At 41.3% G+C, this 17822-nt stretch overlaps 1 protein-coding gene across 5 annotated transcripts in view; it reads right to left on the bottom strand.

Moving 5' to 3' along the window:
* The window catches only part of TPD52L1 (TPD52 like 1), a 31938-nt gene extending 14116 nt beyond the window's left edge, over window positions 1-17822 (bottom strand). For 4 of the 5 annotated variants that reach the window (XR_011557419.1, XM_070733453.1, XM_070733454.1 and 1 more), the window contains exons 1-2: window positions 17705-17822; window positions 4638-4753 (exon numbers count right to left, since the gene is read on the bottom strand). Coding sequence is in view for 4 of the 5 variants with exons in the window: in XM_070733453.1 (XP_070589554.1) it covers window positions 4638-4753; window positions 17705-17723 (135 nt within the window). In the remaining variant the exon portion in view is untranslated. The remainder of the gene's footprint in view (window positions 1-4637; window positions 4754-17704) is intronic. The other variant, XM_070733452.1, reaches the window with a different exon arrangement.

The raw sequence follows: 17822 nt of genomic DNA, 5'->3' as shown, positions 1-17822 counted from the left end.
ACTTCTCTGCCACCCAATCCTGTAGGACAGAGGTCCCCAACCCTTTTTGCACCAGGGACCGGCTTTAAGCGATCAAGAGAGGAATGGGTGAATGAATGGACGGAGGGTGGGAAGGAAGGAAGGAAAGAGGGAAGGGACAGGAACAGAGGAAGGAAGCAAGGAAACTTATGAAAGGGGAGAGTAAGAGAGGAATGAGTGAAGGGAGGGAGGGAGGGAAGAAGGTGGGAAGGAGAAAGAAAAGAAGAAATAGAGGAAGGGAAGGTAAAAGAGAGAAAGAAAAAGAGCAAGAAAGAAAGAAAGAAAGAAAGAAAGAAAGAAAGAAAGAAAGAAAGGGGGAAGGGACAGGAACAGAGGAAGGAAGCAAGGAAACTTATGAAAGGGGAGAGTAAGAGAGGAATGAGTGAAGGGAGGGAGGGAGGGAAGAAGGTGGGAAGGAGAAAGAAAAGAAGAAATAGAGGAAGGGAAGGTTAAAGAGAGAAAGAAAAAGAGCAAGAAAGAAAGCTGCAAGCACCCCCCCGAGCCCCCCAGGCCGGCTGCAACCTTTTAAAACACGCGCGCCGCTTCGCAGCTGTCTCCTGAAGCCAAACGCGGAAGTTAGCGTTTGGCTTCAGGAGACAGCTCCTTGGCGCTTGTATCTCGAATTTGGGCTTGTAAGTAGAACAAAAATATCTCTCCCCTCCCAGCTCTTATCTCGAGTTGCTCTTAAGTAGAGCAGCTCTTATGTCGGGGTTCCACTGTATAACAATCCTATGACAGTTAAATTCCATAATTTAAACAAAACAACACAAAATGTCATTCAGTTCCCAAAGCCCAACCTGTACTGCTTTCCAGAAGGTTGTCAAATTGGACAGTAATTTAAGCACCAAATGGATGTGTTTTTTAGCGGTTGGCGCGAGAACAGAAATGAACAGTGTCCTGATTTAGCCCCACTCCTATATCATGGAAACCTAGGATTACTAGAGTTTCTCTCAAAAGATTTGTACAGGACAGAATGATTCTACCTGGAGAAAGTGGTCCTGAAAATACCTTGATGCCAAGCAATATTGGATTTTACAGGTCAGTAACTTGAACTGTACTACTCTCCTGGGGATAATAATTAGGTCACCACAATTTTTAGCTTCCAGATGTTCTTCAAAGGAATCTCTATGTACTTTACGCTGTAATGTATGCATGTGATGATGAGGATTACAATTACTGCTACAAGATGCCTGAAGATGGATAAAGATTCCCTTGTACATGGTCCTTTCAGCAGGATTGGTAGCTTCAGGGAGTAGTGCTTGAGTTAAGACTTGACTGGAGCTGCCTGAGAACCTTGAAAAACAAAGCAGTAGCTTTGTCCTATTTGGGTTAAAACTTTAATCTGTTATACTCCTGCCAGGAACTGGGATAAGACTTCCATGATGTCTTGTGTTCACTCTGGCATATTAGGAGTGGGTTATACCAAAGCTGTATCATCAGCATACAGATGATACCAAACTCCTAACTAACAGATGATGTCTCCCAGTGGGTTAATTACAGATATTAAATCCTGAAACAGGAGAACTGAACCCTAAAGTATCCCACGGTTGAGAGACTGCTGATCTAATTAATTCCTCTCTGAAAACCACTTACTAAAACTGCCCATGAAGGAAGAAGTAGAAGCACTTTAACACCTAAACCTATGGCAGTCAAGAAGGATATTATAGTCAATCAAGGGTGCATTCCAACAACAAAGTATGAGGGTTGCCCAGAAAGCAATGCACCATATATTTTTCTCAGCCTACAGTAGTGGTACGAATGCGAAACTTAAGATATACATTATTTGAATTTCCAGGAGTGTGTGTGTAAATTTTGTGTTTATTCAGACAGATAGCGTAGCTGCAGCAGTGTTTTGAAATGGTGTCTGTAAATGATGTACGTTACAAGCAGCTTGTCATCATTGAATTTCTCACAGCGGAGAAAGAAACTGTTGGGAACATTCACAAATGTTTGTATACAGTTTATGGAGAATCTGCAGTCAACAGAAGTAAGGTTAGTCGCTGGGCACAGAGGATGAGGCTATTAGAAGAACAGAACAGAAGACAGAGGGAAAGGCCATTAGAACAAGGAGTGGTACCAACAGGGCATACACACCTTTATGTATCGCTGAAGGAAGGCCATCGAACAGCATGGAGATTATGTGGAAAAATACAGAGTGTAGAAGAAATATCATTCTTTCTTGTGTGTAAGTTTCATTGTGTTCAATAAATAATTGTTGAAGAAAAAAATGTGGTGCATTACTTTCTGGGTAGCCCTTGAAACTATAAGCAAGGTTATTTTCATATCTTCAAAAAAGGTCTTGGGATTGTTTGTTGTTGTTTAGGGGGGGCGTTTGCTCAGGTTCGCCTGGTACATCAGTTGCGACCCTATCTGGACCGGGAGTCACTGCTCACAGTCACTCATGCCCTCATCACCTCGAGGCTCGACTACTGTAACACTCTCTACATGGGGCTACCTTTGAAAAGTGTTTGGAAACTTCAGATCGTGCAGAATGCAGCTGCGAGAGCAATCATGGGCTTTCCCAAATATGCCCATGTTACACCAACACTCCGCAGTCTGCATTGGATGCTGATCAATTTCTGGTCACAATTCAAAGTGTTGGTTATGACCTATAAAGCCCTTCATGGCATCGGACCAGAATATCTCCGAGACCGCCTTCTGCTGCACGAATCCCAGCGACCGATTAGGTCCCACAGAGTGGGCCTTCTCTGGGTCCCGTCAACTAAACAATGTCATTTGGTGGGCCCTAGGGGAAGAGCCTTCTCTGTGGTGGCCCTGACTCTCTGGAACCAGCTCCCCCCAGAGATTAGAACTGCCCCCACCCTCCTTGCCTTTCGTAAACTCCTCAAACCCACCTTTGTCGTCAGGCATGGGGGAACTGAGATATCTCTCCCGGGCCTATACAGTTTATGTACGGTATGTTTGTATGTATGTCTGCTCAATAATGGGTTTTAAAAAATATTTTAAATTGTAAATTATTAGATTTGTTATGAACTGTTTCATTGTGTTGTGAGCCGCCCCGAGTCTACGGAGACGGGCGGCATACAAATCTAATAAATAATAATAAAATAATAATAATAATAAAACTACGGTAATTGGTGCAGATAGGAATTCTGCTTCATCTAGATCTATCAGATATGACCTGCAAAAATTCAAATGAGCATTATCTTGGAGCTATACCTTCAAAATGCAATCTGCTGGTCATCTAATTTCTGTAATCTGACCTGGTAGCCTCAACTTCATGTGTTATACTGTGGTAAAGGTGGTGAAGAGAAAGAGGATCAGGTATGAGTATAATATTTACAGTATTTACTACTTTTGGAAAATGCAATCAGGTTGAATAAATATCTTCAACCGTTGACTGTTTCCAAAGGTACAAGGAACCAAGAGGCCCATAGCTTCCAATGAAATGTAACAGCTAACCTAAACAAGCAAAAATTTATTCACTCTTCAGAAAAATTGATAAACTTGGAGAAATTTCAAACATTTCTGAAGGCAAAATTTCCTGGGCACTTCTTTGAAACAATGGCATCTAAATGTTATGAATGTTCTAAGATCAGAATTGACCTAGATTCCATAATCACAAAGATTACAAAACAATTTTCACTGTGGCATGTGCTTTGGGAATAAAGGCCTTAATCTCATCTCACGTCGATAAGAAGAAATCACTGGAGAATAAAAACTTATAGAGCTAAACATAAAATTCTTTGTGCTTGATTTTGACTCAATTTTATAGATAATAAACAGATACACATAAAGAACCAAGTGACCAGGAATGGATAATTCTGGTTCCTCAAACTATTGGGTGTATGGCCCCACCAAAATATATGCTGAATCTGATCAACTGAACTTCCAAGTAGACAACTGAAGAACAATAGTTCCCATTTCCCAATTCTGACAGACAATCTAGGACAGTGATGGTGAACCTTTTTTTCCTCAGATGCCGAAAGAACGTGCACTTGTGCTATCGCGCATGCGTGAGTGCCCACACCCATAATTCAATGCCTGGAGAGGGCGAAAACAGCTTCCCCCACGCTCTGGAGGTCAAAAATGGTCTGTTCCCCAACTTCTGATGGGTCCAGTAGGCTTGTATTTTACCCTTCCCAGACTCCAAAGGCTTCCCTAAACCAGGTGAGGGTAAAAACGCCCTTTCCCATTCCCCTAGAAGCTCTCTGGAAGCCAAAAACGCCCTCCCAGAGCCTCTGTGCGAGCCAAAAATCAGATGGCCGGCACACACATGCATGTTTGAGCTTAACTAGGGCAACGGCTCACGTGCCAGCAGACATGGCTCCGCGTGCCACCTGTGGCACCCACGCCATAGGTTCTCCATCACTGATCTAGGAGGACGATATCATGATTAATAGTGTCCAAGAGGATTGGGATAACCACATAACTTTATCTCAGTTGCACCAAAGTTTATCAACAAGAGTAACCACTGCAATTTTGATCCGATATCCAGATCTGAACCCCAACGATCCCGATAATTTGTTTTAATCAGGACTGCTTGTAATTATAATCCAATAACTGCGCATAACTAAGTGACCCAAAACAATTAATTTTTTCAAAAAATAAAGAAATCATTTTATTTAAAATGAAGTATAAAAGTCAAATAAAATTACCTTGATTACTTCAACTTTTAATTCTTCTCGCTCTTCTTCAGATATCACATTGGTCAAATCAACATCAGTGATGGTGTCTTCACCTGTCTCCTGGAATGTTTGTTTTTCTAACAGACCTTTGGAAATAACACAGAAAAGACTACATTATGTCAGTGATGATGAAACTTTTTCCTCTTTTGTGCCAAAAATGGGAGTGTGCACACTCACTAGCGTATGCATGCTATCACAAAACCCTTCATGCTATCACAAAACCCTAAGACGCTTTAAACAAGATCTAAGTATTGCCCACAAGATCATATGCTGCAACCTCCTGCCTGTCGGCAACTACTTCAGCTTCAACCACAACAACACAAGAGCACACAACAGATTTAAACTTAATATTAACAGCTCCAAACTTGACTGTAAAAAATATGACTTCAGTAACCGAGTTGTCGAAGCATGGAACTCATTACCGGACTCCATAGTGTCATCCCCAAACCCCCAACACTTTACCCTTAAATTATCTATGGTTGACCTATCCAGATTCCTAAGAGGTCAGTAAGGGGTGAGTACAAGTGCACTAGAGTGCCTTCCGTCCCCTGTCCTATTGCTCTGCTATATCTCCTATACCTTTCTTCTATCCCTATATCTCTTCTTCTATTCTTTCATTGATATATTTTATTCCTGTATCTTCTCTTCTCTTCTTTCTTAGATATATTTTACTATGAGTATCTCCTCTATAACCCTCATCATGTATTTTACTATGTGTATATATACCCACTAAAACCCTCATTGTGTATTGGACTAACTAACTAACTAACAAACAAACAAACAAACAAACAAACAAACAAACAAACAAATGCACACTGCACATGCGCACATCTCTGTTCATGCACCCCCCCACCCCGTTAGGCTGTTTTTCACCCTCAGGCTTCCCTGGAGCCTCCAGAGTGCAAAAAAATGGCCCAAGAGGCAAACTGGAAGTTTGGAAAAACAGACTTACGGTATGCCCATTGGGCCATTTTACGTACTCCGGAGGCTTCAGGGAAGTCTCCTGAAGCCTGGGGAGGAAGAAAATGGCCTTCCCCAAGAACGAAAATCAGCTGGACAGTGCACACATGTGCTGGATCTGACATAGACAATGCCTCACGTGCCCTCAGAGGGGTGCCATAGGTTTGCCATCACAGATATAATAATAATAATAATAATAATAATAATAATAATAATAATAATAATAATAATAATAATTTATTAGATTTGTATGCCACCCCTCTCCAGAGACTTGGAGTGGCTCACAACATTTGTTAAGTGAGTGCCCCATTTTATGACATAGTTTCTTGCCATAGTTGTTAAGTGAATCACAGCAGTTGTTCAGTTAATAACAAGTTATTAAGTGAATCTAGCTTCCTCACTGACTTTGCTAGTCATAAGGTCACAAAAGGTGATCACATGGGGGAAACTGTAATGGTTGTAATTGTGAAAAAGGTCATAAGTCACTTTTCCCAGTGCTGTTGCAACTTTGAATGGTCACTAAATTGAGCTGATGTCAGTCAAGGTCTAGCTGTAAGGAATAATCATTAGTGTATAAATCTTGAAAGTATAAATAGGCGTACAAGTCCAGATTTCTGGAAATAAATTCATAACATGAAGAGAAGCAATGTAAATAATTTATAGTGCAGAGTATGCTCCTTGTTAACAGAAATGTGAACAATTTGATATACATTAGGCTGTCAATGACTATCCAATAAATATTCTCAAGCTCAGGTAAGACTTTTCCCCCCCTTTACTGCTAAATAATATTTATTTCTTTATTTAGTCAAGTATGTACAGTGGTACCTCTACTTACGAACTTAATACATTCCGTGACCAGGTTTGTAAGTAGAAAAGTTCGTAAGAAGAAGCAATTTTTCCCATACCGTGTTTCCCCGATAGTAAGACCCCCCCGATTGTAAGACATATGGGGGGTTTCAGGGGGGTCGGCTTATATAAGCCATACCCCGAAAGTAAGACATATGTCTTACTTTCGGGGAAACACGGTATAAACGGTATTGCGGGGGGGGGGGGGCGATGACATTGCTTCCAAGCTCCCCGCGCGCCCCTCGCCTTCGCTCGCCGCGGCCTCTTCCACCGCCTCTTCCCCTGCCGAAGCTCAGCTGCAAGCGGCCAGCGAGGCCGCTTGCAGCTTCGCTCGCCTTCCAAGCTCCCCGCGCGCCTTCGCATTCTCCCCGCGCGCCTTCGCCTTCCAAGCTCCCCGCGCGCATTGCTTCCAAGCTCCCCGCGCGCCTTCGCATTCTCCCCGCGCGCCTTCGCCTTCCAAGCTCCCCGCGCGCATTGCTTCCAAGCTCCCCGCACGCCTTCGCTCGCCTTCGCTCGCCACCGCCTCTTCCCCTGCCGAAGCTCAGCTGCAAGCGGCCAGCGAGGCCGATCGGATCCGAGGCGAGCGGCCGGAGCTGCGCCCTCCTTCGCCCGCCTCCTTTCCGCTCGCCTCGGAGCCGAGCGGCCTCGCTGGCCGCTTGCAGCTGAGCCTCGGCAGGGGAAGAGGCGGTGGCGCCGCGGCGAGCGAAGGCGAGGGGCGCGCAGGGAGCTGTGCCCTCCTTTCCGGCAGCTCCCTGCGCGCCCCTCGCCTTCGCTCGCCGCGGCGCCACCGCCTCTTCCCCTGCCGAGGCTCAGCTGCAAGTGGCTCCGAGGCGAGCGGAAAGGAGGCGGGCGAAGGAGGGCGCAGCTCCGGCCGCTCGCCTCGGATCCGATCGGCCTCGCTGGCCGCTTGCAGCTGAGCTTCGGCAGGGGAAGAGGCGGTGGCGAGCGAAGGCGAGCGAAGGCGCGCGGGGAGCTTGGAAGCAATGCGCGCGGGGAGCTTGGAAGGCGAAGGCGCGCGGGGAGAATGCGAAGGCGCGCGGGGAGCTTGGAAGCAATGCGCGCGGGGAGCTTGGAAGGCGAAGGCGCGCGGGGAGATGTAAGACATACCCCCAAAGTAAGACACAGTGGGGCTTTTGGGGGTAAAAAGATAGTAAGACACTGCCTTACTATCGGGGAAACACGGTAGGAATCAATGGAAAAGTGAATAATGTCTGCAAACCAATTAAGAAAATCCAAAACTTGAAGGCATAAAAAAAAAAAAGCGGCAACCGGAGGAAGCTGCGGGCGAGAGGTTATTTTGGAAGCAAGATCAGGCGGAGAACGTAGCAGCAGGCAAGGGGCATTTTGAAGAGAGTTTGGGCACAGAACGTAGCAGCATGCAAGGGGCATTTTGAAGACAGTTGCCAAAACTCTCTTCAAAACATCCCTTGCTTGCTGCTCTGTTCTGTGCCAAACTCTCTTCAAAATGCCCCTTGCCTCCTTCTACGTTCTGTGCCCGAACTCTCTTCAAAATGCCCCTTGCTTTATTGCTACATTCTATACCTGATTTCGCTTCCAAAATGTCTCTCACCCGCTGCTACCTTCGCTGCCCGTTCTCTCTCCAACGCCTTCGCGCTTTGCCATGACGGTAGCAGAAGGGATGGGGGGGGGGGAGACCCTGCATGGCAAAGCCTGGCTCCAGTTCCCTTGCGATCTTCAGAGCCTACAAACTTAAAAGTGCTTGTTTTGGCCGCTGCTCGCAGCAGCAGCAGTTGAGAGAGAAGTGAGGGTTCATAAGTTGAAAATGGTTCGTGAGAAGAGGCAAAAAAACCGTGAACACCCGGTTCGTATCTCGAAAAGTTCGTACGTAGAGGCATTCGTAAGTAGAGGTAGCACTGTATTTGTAATATACACAGATATAATATTGTTTATACACATAAGATGGGTATTGATAAGAGGGAACAATTGGACAAGGACGGTAGGCACTTATCCTTAGGATTCTCATATCCAGTTTTCCATATAGATTGCCATCTCATTTAATCTCATGACTTACTTTACTCAATGCACTGGATATCTTTATTATAAAGAAGATTTTACAATATATAGTTTGAACATTGTTTTAAAAATAGAACCAAAGGTTCTTGAGACAGGATAAAAATTTATGAAGCTTAAAGGTTGTAGACATGCTGTAATGTATCAGATCCATTTTTTTTGCAGAGAACAGTACATGTTGACCAGCTAACATATGTTCAATTCTTTGCTGCCAGATCTAAAATTCTTTTTTTCTACATCACATATACAACCTTTCCTCATAATCATTACTTTGTGTAGCTCATTAATTTAGACCTTATGATGATTTAAATGGCACAAAATATATTCAAAAGAAATAACAAAGGAACTTTGGAAGGAAGCAGAGCATCTGTGTAATTTCCAAAGAGCTATTCAGTGCAGGTAGTTACCGGTATAAAATGCCTTCACATTTCTTTGTGTACTCTGGTTGAAATGTCAACCTTAAGGGAAGTTAATTAAAGCCAATTACATCATTCCCTGTCATTATATGCAATAACATAATACAAAGTTACTATACTTCTTGTTCTTAAACTACTTAAACTAATGTAGATCTTGTAAACTATGATCTTGCTATTGCACGGTTGTTTAATACTTTACTTTGTTTAATACAATACTTTAATACTTCTCAAAACACTTTTTTCTTCACGCCACTTTATTTCAATGATAAACCAAACACTGAGATGACCAATTCCCTGTAACTAATCAAACAGATTAATATTACCTATATAAATGGAACCAGCTCTTAAAAACAATTAAAAACTTGAGAAAAGAGAACACAACTCATTGTCAGAACACAGATTTTGGAGGTGAGAAGAGTCAGGAGTCAGTATTAAGATATGACAGTTCTTACTTCTAAGGATAGTAACAAACTGGCTTCGTGGTGGTATTATTCATATTAGGGGAGGAGTATACACACAATGACCAGTCTCAGGTTAAATAAAGATTGACTGACCCCTTGAAGTGACGAGTAGTGTGCAGAAACTAATTTGGGAGTATGTAATGCAAATGTTTGATGAAATAGAAGTATGATTTGGAAGTAGAAGAAAGGAAAGCAACAAGTATCAGTGGGATCAAGAGATCTTTGTTATCCCCTTAAAAGAGCCACAGGTTTTCAGATCAGGTTGAGATGGTGGATATTGATTCTTATAGCTGCCAACAGCTGGGCCCAACTTAATGGCATCCCAATAATTTAACCCACTAACAATAGACAAAGGAGTTTGAGACTTGTTGCTAAATTTATTGATTGTGCTTAGTAAAACCATACAGTAATGTAGTAATGCAGATTGCAGCTCTAATTAGGCAAAGCTTGCTGCACCAAGGAAGTAAACATTAATCAGCACATGAGCTAAGTTAACAGAAATTAAACATAATCAGTTCACATTTTTGTATGAAATACAAGAATCCAAAATTTAATTAGGCTTTTTTTGTTTTTTACTGCTAGTTGCCTTGAGTATTATTCATTGGTAGGAATGCAGATATACATCAAATAAATAAGAAAGAAATATAGTCTTTTATTATATTCCACTCATAGGTTTCAGATGCACAATAATTTCTTCTACAAGTATAAACTATACTGGATCAGGCCAGGGTCCATTTTAATCTAGCATTTTGTTTCTCATATTTTTATTTATGTATTTTGTCAAGTACGTATTGGTAGTATACAAAGATATGACAATGTTTATATACATGATATTGGTATTAATAATAGAGAAGCATTAGGACAGGGACGATAGGCACGCTGGTGTACTTATGCACTCCCCTTACTGACCTCTTAGGAATCGGGTAAGGTCAACAGTAGATAGTCTAAGGGTAAAGTTTAGGGGGTTAGGTGATGATATTACAAAATCAGGTAGTGAGTCCCATGCATTAACTATTCGGTTGCTAAAGTTGTATTTCCTACAGTTGAGTTGGAGTGGTTCTGTTGTTTGCCCGTGTAATGTTGTGATTGAAGCTTAAGTAGTCGGTGACAGGAAGGATGTTGTAGCGGATGATTTTTTGGGCTATGCTTAGGTCATGTTTAAAGCGACATAGTTCTAAACTTTCTAAGCCTTTGATTTCAAGTCTGGTTGTGTAGGGTATTCTGTTGTGAGTAGAGGAGTGGAAGGCTTTTCTCGTAAAGTATCTCTGGATGTTTTCTAATGTATATATGTCCGAAATGCGGTGTGGGTTCCAGACAGATGAGCTGCATTTGAGGACTGATCTAGCAAAAATTTTGTATGTTCTGGTTAGTAGTGTGATATTACCAGAGAAGAAGCTACGTAAGATTAGGTTAACAACTCTTGAAGCCTTTTTGGCCATGTTGTTGCAGTGGGCTTTGGCACTTAGGTCATTTGATATGAGTATTCCAAGGTCTTTTACAGAGTGAGGGTTGTCCGTAAGGTCGTTTGTTTAGCTTGTATTTGGGGTTCTCATTTTTTTTTTGCCAATGTGTAGGACGGAGCAGTTTTTGGTTGAGATTTGGAGTTGCCAGATGTTTGACCATTTTGACACAAAGTCAAGGTCTTTTTGGAGGGTAGCTGTGTTATCGGTGGTGTTGAAAAGTTTTACATCATCGGCGAAGAGAACACAGTGGCTTGTAATGTGATCCCAAAGGTCATTTATATAGAGTATAAAGAGTGTTGGTCCTAGTACGCTGCCTTGGGGTATGCCACTGTTAAAAGGAACAGGATTAGATATGGCGGTCCCTATTTTGACAACTTATTGTCTGTTCGATAGGAATGCAGTTATCCAGTCATGTAGGGATCCTGCGATGCCATAGGATTTCAGTTTTAAAAGTAGTTTGCCATGAACCACTGAGTCGAAGGCTTTACAGAGGTCTATATAAATTGCATCTATCTATTGATTTGCCGTGGTCGAGATGTGTAGTCCATATGTTTTTGCAGTGAAGGAGTTGAAGATTACAATATAATTTTTTTTTCTGAAACCAAATTGTTTGTTAGAGAGTAGGTGTTAGTTTCTAGGTGGAGGGTAATTGATTGGTTTATGACTGATTCCGTGACTTTTGCATGTGACACAGCATAGAGAGATTGGTCTGTAGTTTTCAACTTGGTTGTTTGCAAGCAGGAAATTGAGACGTCTCCTGCCATTTACCAGGGCATACATTATTGCAAAAACAACAAAATAAACCGTAAATTACAAGGGCTGCATTTCTTGGTGAATGAGAGTCTACTGAACAAAAACTCCCTTCTAGTAAAAAGCATTGAAATGAGAAAAAGTAAACTGTTATGTCCTGAGAAGCTGGGAAGTTTTCACTCCAGTCTGACTGGGAGGTTGAGCAGGGAAATTCTGATTGGCTCCTTCCCCAAAGGGCTCCCTATTTAAACCCTTCCCAAAAGCAGGCAAATGCTGATGTTTGCTCACTGTAACCAATAAAAAGTTGAAGTCACACTACCAGTCTCCTGCCTCTTCAGTATTGGAACTCAACATAAACACTCTGCAGTGTGCTGGGCAAATAAGGATGAATAAGCTGTTGTAAATATAAAGTAGTTTTAGACTGAAACCTACTAGTGGGTGATTGGCTAATCCCTCTACCACATGACATTGAAAACTTTCCAAGAGTTTTTTCATGGCAGCTTTCTTTAAATCCAGGGGAAGGAGAAAAAAAGACAGGCTGTAACCACACAGGTCAGCTAGGAGTTTTCTCTTTCCACAGGGTCAGTGAGCTATTAGAGAACAAAAAGGTAAAGCTCATAAAAGAGGAGGGCACTGTGGCGTCTCACCTCCTAAGAGTTTCCATGCAGAATAAGGCATTTGAGACCCAACATGGGACCTAGAAAAGTGCTCATAAAAACTTAGACTGAACAATGCCTTGGAACTTGTAGTTCGCTGTAAATGCACACAGGAGCACTGTAGGATATGTGGGATATAATTTTAGCTTTTAAAAACTCAGCAGTGGCAAGCATGCATCTACCCACTTTAGAATGGAAAAAAACTAGAATTGCCTTAACCCTGCTGTTAAGCTTTGGCAAAGATGGATATGATTTGTTCCCTCTAGGTTCTGGAAGCTTGGGAAATTACGCCATGATATTTAAAATCTGGAACTTGTTCAGATTTATTATTTCTAATTTGCCACTGAGGTTAATGCAACTAGGTCTCCCAAAAACAGCATAGTGTTGGTTTTGGAGTCATTGAATATAATGAAGCACAACGTTTCATTAAAACTTGCAGAACTCTCCTAAACCCACTAGGATAAATGACGGAAATGTTGATCATTGCCATACAGCAGCACTGCCTAATACCGGACACTAATTGAGGGTAGGAGATGGGGGTGGTGTTAAAAAACTCAAGATGGCTGTCACACCCATGCAGCCAAAGCCGTTCCCTTTTGACATGTATTCAAAGTTATGATTTATCTACATTTACATTTCATGTCGTGATGTACGGTATGTAAAAAGGATGGATCTATGATTGTATAGTTGAGGCTGCAATCTTGATTTTTTTTCTATGGACATTCTGAGTGATCTGGTGGTCCCAAAGGTACTTTTTGAAGAAGCAACTGGACTTACTTTCTTTTATTCTGAAGATGTTTTGCTTCTTGGATGAAAAGCAAAACACCTTTGCAGAAAAGCAAAGAAAGTCCAGTTACCTCTTGAAAAAGTACCGTATATACTTGAGTATAACTCGAGATTTGCAGCACAAAAAATGTGCTGAAAAAATCCAACCTCGAGTCACTGACTTTCACTGACTTGAAAACTGCCCCAAAGCTCCACAGTTCCGATGTTAATCTTTCTTGTTCTCTCTTTGTATATTTATCCTGAAAACACAAACAATATTCAATAGATTGAATGTTCCTTGACAATTAAAAAGAATGGAAAATTCTTTTTCATTTGGATAAATTTGTCATCAATGCAAAAGGTTATCAACTTGGACTCTGCAAGTTATGTGTATTTCTACTCTTTCCTCTAAGCCAGGGGTGTTAAACTCATGGCCTGTGGCCCAACCCCGGTTTAGCAAATTGGGGAAATCGTGATACATCACGTAATGACATGATGAGGCGAGTTTGACAACCCTGCTCTAAGCAATGCATCTTCCAGATCAATCAGTTCTTCTGAACTAGATTAGCAATAATAATATTTGTTCTGATTATTGATTCTGTTTTTTTATTTTTTTTAAAATAGACTATTAGGAGTTCTGAACCATTCACCTCCTAGAAAGCCAGATATACCCATTACATGTTAGAACCCATTTCTAATGATCTTTTGCAAGGAACGTATTCTTTTATTCTGGAACAACTACCCTCCAATATTAGATGGATATCATATATCAAGTGAGCAGAAAGTGAAAATGATAACCAAACACCATTATGGTAAAGTCTGAATAAGAATTGTTCAAGAAACTGAGAACCCACAGTTCAAAATCTTTTCATCACTATTCAAAATCTTTCACAACACTCCACAAAAGATTTCAGAAGAATGCCTGGTACTTCAAAATGCTTATTCCCTCAAGAGGCACTGAACTCTACAATGTTTTTTTTTCTCCTTGCAACCTTTTCATAACTCAAAACAATAAGCATCAAATAATTTTTAAAGGCTTTACATTAACACCTCATAATGTGTGGGAAGCATATTAGCAGCCAGTACAAGCATTAAATGTGTTCTGCCAGCGTGTTTCAACCGCTCGTAATTATAGGGTAATTAGTCCAGGAAGACACACACCACACGATAAAAGGAAAACCCAAAAGTTTTTATAGACAGAAAAACTGAAACAGCTCCCTTTTTAAATGTCAAAGGGATTTTCTGGTACACACAAGGCACAGGTTAAATGCAATCCAATTGCTCACCCAATAACTGGGAAATGGAGTCCAATTCTAAAGTCCAGAGAGTCCATACACAATCTTGAACAGCACAAAACCCACGATCTTGACGAAACAATTAATCAGATAAACTGCCATGAGGCTAAAACACCAGGTTGCACTTTTATCTAATTACTAATTACAGCAGCCCCACCCAACCACAGGTGGCCTCGTTTTCTCTTGTAATAATCCTTCAGTTGTTGTCTCCTATGCATCACTCTACGCATGCGTGGATGTGTCATTAATTCTTGTTCAGAATCCAGGGATGATACAGATGATTGATCTCCTCCTGGGCTGTCTGCCAAACTCCCCTCTTCCCTGTCACTCACGCTTCCTTGGTCAGAGGAGGCTTCATCGGCAGATTCCATCAGGAGCAAAACAGGCCTGCGGCATATGGATGTTTCCTCCACATCCACCTACACATTCCTTGGGGCAGGAGCTAGGCCAGAGCTAACCACAACATAAATGAATTCTGAATAATCCTTCACAACAAAGTTTAACTATTGAAATCGTTTTGGCAATTATCCATGTGTCCCAATCCTCAAGTTATGGTAGCTTAATAAATAGTAATTCAATGCCACACAGAGCAGAACTGCAAAATAAAATTGCGATCACTCACAAATCTCTCTCAAACCTATGAATATTTTGAGAAGAAAGCTTAATGAACCTGTCAGAGAAGGCACTAATTAAAAGTGGCTCTGGCTTTTCTGAAGGATCCAGAACCCAGATGCTGGCTCTGCCCCATCCAGAAACCAGCAACTGATTTTTCTGGATGATCACTATCATGTCAGCTTACACATCACAGTCTAAGATTAATAATGTGAGAAATTGGCATCCAAAGCATCATCTCCCTAGCAAGTCCCACACAAGTTTTAACAGAAAGCTGACAGTTGCAACCAACAATGATTCTGAGGTGTGAATAAACACAGTGAAACAAGGGTTTTTTTCCCAATGATTTGTGAATAATTGCATGTATTAGCAAAACATCCATGTTTAAACTGCATAAATGGTACACTTTTTCAGTCTGATGCAATGTACATTTTACTTGCATTTACTGGGCATGGCTAGTTTAATGAAAAGAAGGACTAGGAGAGACATGATAGCAATGTTCCAATATCTCAGGGGTTTCCACAATGGAATAGTCAACCTATTCTCAAAAGGACCTGAGAGTAGAACAAGAAGCAATGGGTGAAAGCTGAACAAGGAGAGAAGCAACTTAGAACTAAGGAGAAATTTCCTGACAGTCAGAACAATTAATCAGTGGAACAGTTTGCCTCCAGAAGTTGTGAATGCTCTAGCACTGGAAGATTTTAAGGAGATGTTGGATAACCATCTGTTTGAAGTAGTGTAGGGTTTCCTACCTAAGCAGGGGGTTGGACTAGAAGACCTCCAAGGTCCCTTCCAACTCTGTTGTTGTTATTGTTGTTATTGTTTACTTGGAAAGAAATCTCACTCAGCACAAGGAGCCTTTGGTAGAAATATAATTATTCAACCATGATATTGTGGAAAATTACATTCAGCCCCTTTATTAAAACTAAACAACAATTAGCAAATGTATTCACTTTAAACAACTTCTCTTGTTTTGCAAACTTGTTTCCAATGTATATTTATTTACTCACAAGATGGCAGTGTAAAGTTATCCCTGTAATAAGTTAGTTGGCAAAAAGTTATACAATTAGTTTCTGTCAGAAATATTCAGGCATATACTGTATGCAAAAAGTCACTGTCTAAAATTTTCTGAACAACACAATTACATAAAAAGCCTTCCTCAATGATTTCTTAGGTTTAGAAAGTGATACTGATGTAAACTAATTGAGTCACAAGAAGAGGATTATAGTCTCTGTAATAGGACAGAGGTTATTAGGAAGCAAATGCTCCATGGAAGAACTCTTAATTTAACTAGATCTCTTTCCACTAATAAGAGGCATTTATTAACAAAATGCAGGCATGAAATTAGGGAGGTAAACAGAAACAGCACATAAGCTCTGGTTCATAAAGTTCATTGACCAAAAAGGAGCAAGTGCTACAAGGAACAAACGTTTTAAGAGAGATCCTGACATTTACTTTCTATTGCCAAACCTGTTACACAGCAATCCAAGCAAAACTCCTGAAGAGACAGCACAGCAAATAGATCTTATGGAAACAATTCTCCTTAATACACCAAAGCTGTATTCCTTAATACATTGGGGTGGTGGAGAGCTTAGAAGGTGATTTGAAATTAAGGGCTTCCCGACGCTCAGATAAAGGCTTAGGTAAAACAATGGATCGCTTTCTATTCACCAATCCAACAAAGGAGCTTTGCTTTGCAACTCAAAAAAAAACCCCACCCAAAAAACCCCGAACGATGCAAAGTGATAAAGAAGAAAATGTGTGGTTTTTAAAAACTTTTACTGCATTTGAATGCACGGGAGCCTTTTCTGGGAGAAACTGCAACGTCCTTCGCACTTTGCCAGGGCTCTTTCAGTGCTTGGATCGGATCTAATTTGCAAAGAATTAGAATCAATATTTACAATATTTACTCCGTCAATATTTTCACGGACGACTAAAAGTAAGGGAGCACTACTCAGAACTTTAGGCTTCTGCTATATGGCGCCAAACAAGAGCATGGCCTTGCTGCAAAACAGACTGAAGAACAAGTTCTTAGGTGTTTGTTTGTTTTAAACCAGTGCATCTTTTATGGTTCAAGATAGTAATTCTTTGGCAGGAGCAACCGACGGAGCCATGCGAAACTCATTTTTTTTAAAAAAATTCTCCCACTATTTAAGGAATCTCATTTTAAAAAATGTATCTTAAAATAAAACGCGGGTTCTATTTCCGAACTTTCGAAGATCCATAGAAAAGAAACAATGATTTATTCTAGAATACCGTATCTCTCTCTCTCTTTAAAAAGTATTTTTATTAAGTTATAAAAACAAAACAAAAATACCATACACAAAACCTAGAAAACACCAATACAGAAACATTAAACAACATTTATACAATATACAAGTGTTTCCCAACCTTGGCAACTTGAAGATATCTGGACTTCAACTCCCGAATGCTGGCTGGGGAATTCTGGGAGTTGAAGTCCAGATATCTTCAAGTTGCCAAGGTTGGGAAACACTGCATATACCCCTCAGGGTTCCCTAACGGCAATTCACATGTATCTTTCTCTCATCTATTACGATGATGGTTATTTTGCAAGAGGAGAGTTCTTTTCAGAAGTTTCTCCGCTTGTTGCAACCAGAGTTAAGAGGTCTAAGCTTTGATTGACACCCACACCTCCCTCCGAAAGTCCCGATACTGAGTAGAAAGCGAATGCGGGGAGGGATTGGGGTGGGGAGAAGAGGCTGGGAATCTCTGAGAAGAATGGGAATAAACGCGCGCAGAAGGACCAGCTAAAGCCACGCACCTTGCGCCTGTGCTTCCATCGTTCCACCGGCAGTTCTGCGACAGCGCTTCAACCGCAGAGACGATCAGCGGAGGGATCCGCGACCGCTTAGACGCCGGGATTGCTGCTTCTGGGAATC

Source organism: Erythrolamprus reginae, chromosome 1, assembly GCF_031021105.1.
Source record: "Erythrolamprus reginae isolate rEryReg1 chromosome 1, rEryReg1.hap1, whole genome shotgun sequence".
Lineage (NCBI taxonomy): Eukaryota > Metazoa > Chordata > Lepidosauria > Squamata > Dipsadidae > Erythrolamprus > Erythrolamprus reginae.
The sequence above is the reverse complement of the archived record's forward strand: the minus strand, read 5'-3'. Positions and strand labels throughout refer to the sequence as shown.